The sequence below is a fragment of the Eurypyga helias genome, unplaced genomic scaffold (genome assembly GCF_000690775.1).
Source record: "Eurypyga helias isolate BGI_N326 unplaced genomic scaffold, ASM69077v1 scaffold20236, whole genome shotgun sequence".
Taxonomy (NCBI): domain Eukaryota; kingdom Metazoa; phylum Chordata; class Aves; order Eurypygiformes; family Eurypygidae; genus Eurypyga; species Eurypyga helias.
In genome coordinates, this window is record NW_010255014.1 from 9,508 (window position 1) to 21,075 (window position 11,568).

At 43.0% G+C, this 11,568-nt stretch overlaps 1 protein-coding gene across 1 annotated transcript in view; it reads right to left on the bottom strand.

Moving 5' to 3' along the window:
* Positions 1-306: 306 nt before the first annotated feature.
* REEP5 (receptor accessory protein 5) overlaps positions 307-11,568 on the bottom strand; it is a gene marked incomplete at its 5' end in the record, with an annotated part of 19,386 nt that continues 8,124 nt past the window's right edge. The window contains 3 exons of the mRNA XM_010153204.1: positions 307-643; positions 1,790-1,958; positions 7,274-7,412. Of these exons, the coding sequence (XP_010151506.1) occupies positions 594-643; positions 1,790-1,958; positions 7,274-7,412 (358 nt within the window). The remainder of the gene's footprint in view (positions 644-1,789; positions 1,959-7,273; positions 7,413-11,568) is intronic.

Genomic DNA, 11,568 nt, shown 5'->3' on the forward strand with positions numbered 1-11,568 from the left:
AAGTTACACTTCCCTGAATTTCCTATCTATCCACTTCAGAATGCACACACGGTACCAGGTATTGTGTTACAACAAAACATGCAACAGTGAATAATCTCTACATCAGGTGCCTAGAACATGTAATTCCATCGTTTACAACTTTACTGATGGGGAATACATCCATTATGCCATCTCCCACAGTAATTCCCTGCATATTCGAGATGATCCCTCCAGACCAGCATTTTCCTTACACAATAGCTGCGTGTGACCAGACGCAGCACAGTCCCAGTGCTAAGAGCAATTACATACACAAAGAGACAACTAAAGTGCAAAGCCTGTGGGATATATGCTTTTTATTTACGTTACTGCAGGAAGAGATTACTGATGAAGATGAGTACTTTCATTAAGCTTCAGGTGCTGCCCACTGCATTGCTTTTAAATAAAAATGCTTACTTTTCTATACAGACACAGCAAAGTAGTAAGCAAATTTATAACACATTCCTATAATATATCAAAATGTTTCCAAGGCAATATTATTAAACTTACACCACAGTTCCCAGTAACATCAAGCTTCATAAAGGAGGTGGTACGGAAACTTTATCCAGTTAATAGTTTTAAGTGCTTTTCTTTTCTTCACCCAGTAAGTTGACTGTTGCTTTCTTGGCTGCAGGAAAACAAAAGCAAGTTTAATCTTAGAGGGCTACAGGCTAAGGGGCTTGTTCACCGTTGCTGAGATGCATTAAAAAGAAGAAAAACAAAATTCTTTCAGGTCACAAAAGAAACTTAACAAAAGAAAACCAACGCACGCGATTTCTTAAAGAAGGGTACGTATGTGGGAATCTTGACAGGCAAATAGAGGAATGAGGACAGAAAAATGCCATGTGCAACATGAAAGAACATTATTTAAGATACCTGTCTAACAACAATGATTCAGGACAGGTCATCCAGCAAGGTTTCCAAGCGTAGCTGAGAAAGGCAAATCATGTAAATACCAGCAGCAGAACTGCTTAAGTTGGTAAGAGGAAATGAGGCTGCAGGCATGGTGTGGGGGAAAGGAGGCTTAAAGTGCTTTAAATATAAGTAAATTTCCTTTCAAATGCAATTTAATAAACCTTTATTTTAGCTACGTAACACAATGCCTTCTCTTATTCATAAAACTATCATCAGACATTTTGGAGTAGGAGGGTCCACTATGGAATGCAAGGAAGTAAGAGGAAAAGTTAAGCAACATACAGGCTGTGATAACATCTGTTCTAACCAAATAAAAACCTAAACCTAAGTAATTTCTTTAAAAGTGGGCTCAAAATCCTTTGACCTCCAGAGGAAGGAAAAGTTAAAAAACATACGGATGTGAAAACTTAATTTCACATGTTGCCGTTTACGGGAGTTAAACGGATTTGCTTTTCTACACAACTGGCAGCCCTTCTAAACTACCAGGAATCTGAGGCAGTATTTTAGGAGATAACTTCCATAAATAGGGTTATTCTTTCGGCGTCTTCTTGTACCTCGCGGGGATGTTTGGACCTGCCTCTAGAGCGGTATGTATGGTGGGAAGACACAGCCAGCGATTAGCCGTTTCTTCCACTCATACAGCTTGCATTTATCCTAGTGTAACTGCACTCCTAAGAGAGTAAGATCCACTGCAGTCCTCTTTTCTTGGCATCTTTGCCCAGATTTCACTTCTCCATTATAATTTATATAGTCTTCTCACAATTATTTTCCCCTCACGTGATGAATATGAACCATATTATTAGAGTTGCCCAGGGAAATTCATCCTACTTGATGTGATGGGGAATGGTCTTTTCCTCACCTTCTTTAGTGATGGTATCCGCAGTCTCTGCAGCCTTGTCCTTCAGGTCTTTGACAACACTGTCGAGCTGAGCTTCGTGCTTCAGGAAGAAAGGCCGGATAATTCGATGGTAGAGGAACTCTGCCCCGTTAGAAGGGCTGGGAGCCATGCACCAGAGCAGGAAGCCACACTGCACGGAACGAGAACATCTGCGTAAGCGGGAGAAACGAGCGGGAGGCAAGGTGTCAGGTGCCTTCCTACCGCTGCCACAGGCCTGAGCCTACTTGGAAGGGTGCCTGTTCCCCTGGATTTTGCATGGTCACAGCCCAGGAAGGCTGCACATCAGCCTAGTTACACACAGTGCATCTTTGCGTTGGAGTAATACCACGGATACTGACAGGATAAAGGAGGAGGGCTGCAGCAGCAAAGCTGGTCTGGTAACGGGTGTACTTTTTTAAGGTAGAAGTGCAAAACCTGATTAAACAAAACATCGGTATTTCTGGCTACTTCTAAACTATGTGGCACAGGCCCGACTGAAAATCTAGGGCCCTAAATCACTTAAATCCAGCCGAAACGTATCCCTGTCCCCTCAAAAAAAAAAAAAAAAAAAGGCGAACACCAGAGCCCGTCAGGTAATATTGCTGCATCTGACAAAGGGGACTGGAAAAACACCTACTGCAGGTGTCACAAATACCTGTCTTTGCTACTGAAGCACCTTTGTTTGGCTTCAGTTCCACCGCCACACACAGTAAAAAAAATAGCTGTGCAAAACCAGATCGAACCATTGAAGGGACAGGAAATGCCAGAACTAAATTTGCTTAACCTCCAAAAGTATGTATCTAAAAAGATTTTATAGGATAAAACTGCAAGAAAATTAAGCGTTTTCTCAGCAATCGTACTGTTCTTTCCAGACACAAATAGCACAGTATTATTCCATGTCAAAAGCCTCTCCAGAAAATAAACATAAACCAGTTTTTCACACACCACGTTCTCTTGAAACACAAAACAAAGCCACCCCAGCCTCAGCCAAAATGTGCTTTATTTTAGTGTTAGACATGATTAAATGTCTGGGGATTCCCACACATTTTTCCAAGGAGAGGGAAAAACACAACAAGAAAACCCTCAACCCTTCCTCCTGAGGAAGTAAAAAAAATCACATCATACAGTTAGCTAAATGAGGCACCAAAAATCTTTTAAACTACAATAAACCCATCAGCAATTTAAGAAGTCAGCATTTAAATACGGCAGCACTTATTTAAATAGCTTAGATTTCAGAAGCCTTCCAGTTTTCACAGCAGCCAGAGAGATGTCTCAGTGCATGTGCTAGAGCTTCTGGAAGTCATCTAAAAAACATAAGCAAAGTCTTATTTATTTATGAGGTTTCCGGTATACTGCATAGCGCAAAACCATCTCCTGGAAACTAGTCCGATCGCAGCTCCCTTTCAGAATTCCACGGTGCCTAGCCCGACACTTGCTTCCTCTCCTTCCCTCGTCCTCTTGATTTCCCACTGCGAAACTGCAGACGAACCACACCCAAATACCTGTTTCGGTGTTACGTAAGAAACTCCTGAATAATCATTTGACCATTACAAGGTGATTCAAACCAAGAGAGGTTATTTTTAGAAGGGAGGTTCTGATCCGAGTTTAACAACAACAACAAAAAGGATAATAAAATCCCTTTACAATTATGAAAACCACAGTCTTCTTCAGGCAACCCTTTTGGAGTATCCCCCCTCTTATCCCTCTGTTCTTCCACAGGTAAGGGGCATGGGGACTAAATGTTCTGTAGGTTCTGCTCTTCGTACCTGTAAAATATTTGTTTTGTCCTCACAGCAGTGCACACCACGGTAAAACACACGTCAGCTGAAGAAAACACCTACTGGTTTTGGAGGAGATTGCTCCTCCTTTTTAATTTGAGGCCACTTCTCATGCCCCTTGCCCTGGAGAAGAATCCGATATATTTGGAGCTGGAGAGGTACCCTGACAGGCTGTCCCACTGATTCCTGGGAATAACAACTGCCCTCTGTAGAATATTTTGCCAAACCAACTTACCATCCCTTTAGGTAACCTTTAAGCTTTCTTCTTTAAACTATCAGAACAGCACGACTTGGAGTGTTTGCCCGGAAGACAAAAAAGAGGTTTTCCAAAGTAAAGTCTTCACCAGTGAGACACCCACCAGGAACATTTCAATGAATTAACAGAAATAATTCAACGTGCAGTAAGATGTGGCACCAGTAACAACTGATGCAGTATCATTAAGCATGGCCAGAAAAAATAAAGGCAAAAAGTGATGGAATATCAATTTTCAAAAGGTGATGGAGTATCAATTTTCAAACGGTTCTATTATTTGGAACTTAGTAAGACAGAACCATTTATTCTTTCTGTTTTATGTTGCTATCTTTCATTAAAAGCTGAGAAGGATATTATTTCCTTCCAAAGAACCTGGCCAATACTGATAGTTATTTTACTTGCCCCAATACACAAAGACGTTACTTAGTTCCCCTTTGTTTTAGGAACACCTTGGCTGTAGTCTCCTCTGAACAAAAGAAACTGAAATTTCCCTTTTCTTAAGAACAAAATTAGTCATTTTGATTTTACAGCTTTGACCCAGTCTAATCAAGAAAAAAAAAATCCAATATTTTGCAGTTATATATTTGTTCTCTAATGCCTATTACTTCTGAAACGTACCAAAACACAGGCTTACATAGATTTTCTAGAGGACACGTACCAAAGTTGCAAATCTGAGTCTTTTCAAAGCTTGAGAATGTCAGACTGCTAACTTAGTTTATTCTTCTCATCTCTTGTGAAAATGAACTAATGTAGACTATTAAAAATAAGGTGGTTTGTAAAAAGATCCAGAAAACTCAGAGCGATGAAGTTGTTAACCGGAGCAAACAAAAACAAAACTATATTCTTTGTGACACTCCAGGCCATCCAGAGGAGGGAATGGAATTCATGCAATGGAATGACTTCCCAAGGCAGAAACAGCATTCCAACATTCCAAGACAGAACCGTTAGTGGGGTCAGGAGTCTCCTCTCCTTCCCACTCCTAAGAATCCTCCTAGGATGATAACCACTGCTACTGTCACTGGCTACAGTATTTTGACACCCAAATGCCAAAGAAGCCTTGAAATAATTAAGAGTATTGCAAAACAGATGACATCATACACATGAAATCGTGAGTTGCATGTGCATCCTGTGCTTCAGAGAAAAAAAAGCAGATAAACAGTAAGTAGGCCTTACAAAAAAAACCCGTAAAATCCCAGAGATCTCAAAACAGTTTTCAACTAGATAAAATCACAACACGTTAGAAAGAGTTCTTGAACATGCCTTTCTCCCTATAAAAACTCCGAGTGTGGTGAAAACGGCGGTGACAGAGCCTAGGGTCTGGACTTAGGGGAACGTGGGAGGAGCTATGACCAATGTCTCAGCTCTGCACGTGAAGTGTATGGAAATATCGAGCAGCTAAAACTCAGCCTGGAGTGAAAGCCACAAGCTGTATCCAATAAATGTGAATATGCAAATTTAGCACCTTTGGAAAAGGAAAGTCAGCTTGAAATTTTCATGAATGACATACGACGTTATGAAATAGAAGCCCAGATAAGAGACATGGAGACATCACAAACTGCGATACGAAAGGTTTTCATTGTGGGTGGACTGCTGCTTCCTCCTTTCCCCACATGGAGTAACTTCCATCCTTACCCCCCCCCCCGGGTCAGCAATGCTTTCTGGCTCTCAGCCAGGCCTTCTGTCTGCCTTATCACAGCAGTAAACCTCTCCTACCACCCAGTACTGAGAGTAAATACTTGACTTGTACGTGCCTATAGCAGCTATCACAGAAAGCTGTGCATTGCCTGTAATTACTTCCTCGTGTTTGCTTTTGCCGAACTGGGAACAGTACCTGCCATTTGATGCCACCACTACAGGTAAACGTGGCACTTCCCTCCACAGTACTGCAAGAGCCACCTGTGGTTGGGCTTTATTTGCCAGGTCAGCCTTCGTTTCAACCGCTCGCTCTTCAGAAAGAGTGCTGTGCTGGCATGAAGAAATTCTTTCCGCATCTTTCACCATCAAGAAGTCAGGAAAGAAGCTCTGAAAACAGACTGCAAGAATTCAGAACTGTGCATACACCACCACTGCGGACAGGAGGTGAAGTCATAATCCTGCTAAACTGTGAGGTGAAGTTGGGGATGTGAAGTAACTGCGTCGGTGTTTAAGAACAGATTCTTCCAGCCTCGTGGGCAATCCTTTTGCACCCTATTCGGATCAGACGAAACTGCGTGTTGATCACTATTTGGCTTGGTCTTAATATATTAAAACAGTAAAACTTTCACATATGTTACCCATGCTAAACTTTAAAATTAGCAGATTCTTCTTAAAAACGTTGCAAAACCGTTAAGCCTAAAATGGAAAACATATTTTTGGTTTTGATTAAGGGAAAAAAATACAGGGGGTGAGGAGAGAGAAGTATTAAATAGGGGCGTTTTTTAGGACCTAGAGAAATAAGTGCCCAAATGACTGCACAGTTGATGCCTGTAAAAGATTCAAAAGGAACAAGGCAGAAGTGTAACCAAGCTGCCCCCGTCCATTTTTGTCTTTAAAATACAGCATTTTCTCGAAAAAGCATTTGGCAACATCAGACCTTACCATTAAAATTTTATATGACCCCACCACAATAGCTGGCAAGCAAATCCTTTCAAGAACTTTGGTGGGGCCAAACCACGCTAACAAGGCAAAAGAGAACAGCTCACTGCAGCAGAAAATAGGTTAACAGTTCTTTAAGCTAAACAGCTGACTACCCAGCAAGGTAGAACGTCTTCTACCCAACAGCACACACGCTAACTGGCTAGCTCCTACAATAATTTCACGTTACAGCTGACTGACAATACACTCACACCTCAGCTGACAAACAAAACTTGGAACGCATTAAGCACGTCACTGCTGGCAGTCAGAGCACACCGCCAAACACGCGTAAGCAACAAGCTCCTCCAATACCTGCCGTTTCCTTTCAGGAAAGCAGGCGTAATTACAAATGAAGTCTGTATGATTCAAACCATCCTTGTGTTGCAATTTCCTTCTTAGCTCCCAACAGCACAGACGTTAATACCTCCTTTTGCTGCCTCTGTGATTTTACTCTCCATTTTCACTCCTGCACTTAAGGCAAAACTGGAGCCACCCTGTACGGTTCACCACGCGCTGTCACTTTGCCCAGATTTACCTGAACGCCAAGGCACAGAACTCTTTCCACAGTACAGCTACACTGTCTCTGTTTTCTTAAAAGATAGCAGACCTTTCCCTGCCACCCATCCCAACTTCCCTTCTTGCCTCACAAAACCACCAGCCGTAAACAGATCACTTTCACGGTGCTAAATTACATGTAACCAGCGTCTAAAAATACGGTGTGACCCAAGAATGATTCCAAGGGAATCTGTTGCCATTCCTGAAGACATCGCAGGTTATATCAAAGGTCCCATTTTAGGAGAGGGGTCACATGAACTAACATACCTTTATCATATAGTAGAAAGGGAACCAGGACAGAAAGATATCGGAGAAGAATTCCGCTATGCTGAAAACACCATACACAACCCAGTACGTCAACCACTGCGTGTCATCGTCTTTGTTGGGGCTTTCGATGGCCTTGATTCTGCAAGGAAAACAGAACAAGTGAGCAGATCAGTAGCAGTCTCAGCTATAACAGCCAAGCTTTTATGATTTGTTGGTACATGTGAATCCTCGTAATTTAATTGCTCTATATGGTCTATAGAAGGGAACTAAGTATCTATCATACGATGTGACCATGATCTTTGAACAGCAAAGCTTTTCCCTGCATGTCAGACCTCAAAAAGACACTCAAGCTCAAGATCTGTGATTACCCCAAAAAAAAACCCCACACCATAAACAAAAAAACCCTAAACAAACAAACAAACAAAAAAAAAAAAAGGTGAGCAACCTGACCTTCCTCTTGAGACAAGGAAGAGGGGATAAGCTTTGGATAGTTCCAGTACCGGATGCATTGTGGCAATCCCGACCAGACGACTATCTTAGATTGCAGCACTACTGATCCTTGTAACAGTTAACTTGACCAAACCCATGCCTGTGCTGCACGTACCGGGTGGCCATCAGGGCTGTGGGGCACAAATTCCCTGGCCATAGGACAAATTCAGCCAGCTCGCTGAAACAGAGGATCCTGCAGGCAGCTCCCACTGGGTACCAGCAACTGCACCGCCTAACTGGTCTTGCTGGTATGTAACAGTGAACATCCTCCCTCTCTGACAGGAGGAACGATGAAGAGAGGTGTTGTCTTCAAAGAAAAATCCTACAACAGCTTCCATTACCAAAACAGGTTACCCTACAGATGAGGTCTGCAGTGTGCTGTGTGTGGAGTGGAGGCCCACGGAACGCTGCACAACCCGAACTTCCCAGCTTCTACAGGTGTATGAGATTGTCTATACCATCCCCTCATTCTTTATAGGGTTAGCTCTAATAAGGAGCATTTTAAATGAAGCCTTACAAAATCCGAAAGCCTTTCTTAGTGGGATCATAACAGACCAGCACCTCCTGGTGCAAACAGCATCGAGTTTATGGTTTTGAAGCAAATCTCAAGTATCTTTACTCACAATGTACATGCACTGCATTCCCCCTCTGGGAAGGTAAACCACAAGATTTACTCTAGGTACTAACAAGCGCCTGGTCAGCAGAAGCAGAGGAGACCCACTACTCCCCATCCCTTCCAGCAAGGACTATCTATCTGCATCACCAATGGCTTTGCTCCGTAAATCCATTCCTACAGGCCTTGCAAATCCTGATGAAGACTGTGGTGTTATGAACAGTGTGGGGCAAACTCTAGTCAAGTCCTGGGCTTCCTGCATAATGACTAACGGGGTTTTTGTTCTCCAACTGCTGGAACGCCGCTCAAGTTTATAGCGTTCTAAAAATAGGAAGTTGAAAGAAAGGCGCACATGTGCTTCCTTCGGTAAACGTAGTGAAGTGGAGACTCGGGACTCGCTAAGTTTCAGATCAGCACTGTAAGACGTTTTACAAGGAAATGCTAGCAACTGTGAGCCTAATAATGTGAAGCTTAAGAGTTTTAAAAAGCATTTGTCCTTTCCACTCAGGCTGTAGGATTGAAATCTGTAGACTCGGTTTAATGACTTTAGTTTTAATTCTGCTACAATTTATTCCTTTAGTATCAGCTATATTGCTGCTGAAGCAGCATCTGTGGGATATTTCAAAGGTGCAGAGTTTTCTTTTAGTCCATAAAAAAGACTGAGAGTCAGGGAGGTTCACAAAATGGAAACCAGATAAATGGCTGGCTCTGAGTACATTTCCTGCTTTGTGAGTTGAGAAACCCTTGGACTCTGCCACTTCCTACTTCTGCAAAGGGGTGGGGGTGGTGGGGAGGAGGAATATATCAGCCATGTGACGTGACACGTTTTAGCAGAAGCACTGGCAAACCCACCACCCCAGACAGAACTGGCGCAGATCGAATTACTCTGAAATGCAATACGAGCATCGGATACTTAATTTATGCGTTATTTCCATTAGAATCTGTGGCTGGCCAGTAGCGTCCTGCAGTGGGAAGAGCAACAGCCCATGGTGCACAGTAAGGCACTGTTACTGAAGTACTGATTCCGGAAGAACAGGTTTTCCACAGGTGGACAGGAGCAGTCTCCTTAGTGCTGTTCCTAACAAGCAGTGTTAGGAAACAGTACTCCAGGCAGTTTGCTCAAACACAGTGACAGCTTCGGCTGCTCCTGTCCTCCCACAATAAACCGCATTTTCTATGCCTCCACCTCTCCGGTATTCCAACACTGCCGGCTGAGGAGGCCCTACGTAAAACCAGGCCAAACAACACGGGAGGTGAGGCAGAGGGCTGCCGACCTACTCTCAAGGTGTGAAACGGTACTTCTGGAGGGAGAGAAAAAGTACAAGTTACTGGCAGGAAAGTTAGAGTGGCGGATAAACAGAGGAGAGAAAGGACTTAATTGCAAAGTTAAGGAAAATTTAATCTAAGGGCTTGTCGTGTGAATGTCTCTCAACTTCTCCATTACAGGCATATGAGGGCAGGGTTTATTTTACCAGAGTAAGGATACTAGCTTGGTGTTTGTGAGAGAACCCTGCAGCAAAACCTCTACTAGTCCCGCTGTTTTCCAGTCACATTCTGAAGCCATCCATGGATTTAAGGAAGCATCATTTAATTTTTGTTAGCGTTACTGAAGTGGTCTCAGCAATCACAAAAATCAGTTTTCATAAAAAAGCTTAGAACCTCCTATTCTGTGGCAAAGGGCAGATGGCATACCACCGTGCTAATGACGCCACGCTGTTATCTCCTCTGCTGTAAGAACGGATGGCCTTCGAGAGTTCCTAAAGGCAGTGCCCTGGGTGTGCTCCCTTTCAACGCTCACCACCTGCCGCTGCAGTTCCTCAAGGCGACCGCCTTGAAGGGTATAGGTGAGCAAAACACTTCCACAGTCTGACAGTCGCAAGCAGTGGTACCACAAGCAGTCGAAAAACCCAGCCGATGTGTAGCATTAAATCCACACATGGCGTTTTCCTGCGCACTGTAGGAAACAGCGTATCTCCCCTCCTTCTATAATGGTCCGAGCTAGATGGGCACGGCAGGACAAGCTCAGGTGGCAGATTCCTTCTGCACCCACTGAGGTAACAGCCAGAAACATCAGTTCAGAAGGAAGGGCACAAACCGTATCTGTTAGCCATGACTCCAGTCCCAATCCCATTTAGTGGGAGGGAAGGAAGGAAAAAGCAGGATACAGCAGGGCCATCAGTGAATGGAAGTTTTAATTCAAGTCAAAGAAAGGCACCTATTTTATAAATATTCTGCTTCTAGGAAGCATGGGAAATACGTCCCTCAGCTAAGACTTCCAGTGGAAATCCAGTCTAACATGTCCCTGTTAAATAAAAGGGCAGAAGTTCTCCATCCCTTGCCATTTACATGCTATTTCAACAGTAAGTCACAGAAAATACTCCTTATCCAAGAAGTACAGTAAATTACATAGCGTATCTGCACGGATAGGGTTTTTTATCCATTTATAACAACACTTTTCAACATGAGAATCCACCCTAATTAGACTTACACCTTTAAGTTACTCTACGAGTTATTAGATATTATCCTGGTGTAATGCTCTGCACAATTAACCTCAGGAGATACATCACACATGCTACTTCAAACCAAGAACATTTTATTCTTCTCCACGTTAAGCCATGAATTGATCAGCCCAATACTCAAAAGTCAATCTCCATCAGTAAGTGAAAAGATACAAGAAGGCAGCCAGTGTCTGTTGATCTGTAATGGTTATTTACATGTTGCAAGTGCAAATGAGTCAGACTCATTAGCACATAACATGAAGATTTCCTAACAAAGGAAGGAGCACCCAAAGCCTATAGTTTCAAATTTAAAAAGAAAAGCAATATGGTCAGGTTTTTGTAAGTTTTTTCTAGTAGTGGTTTGACTAAATTCCATGTTAGTTGTGCACAGTAACTACACACCACAAAGGGTGCTTACACACTAACTGTAGAGGACTTTAAATAAAGCCTCAACTATTTACAGTAGTTCTGCACATTGGAGGTTAAGTGCAGTCACTAGGAACAGCTTGGTAGACTGGATAATAAACATCACAGCCCAGTTATTTTAAAAACAGGTGCCTCTCCAACAGTGAAAATGGCTTGCCGTGGGCCAGCGCTGCAACTTGCGCAGACAGACAGCGAGCTAAGTAAAACCCACGATTTCAGCCAGATCTATCCCCCGACGACCCTGCTAGCTGGTCACGTAAAGAGGGAAG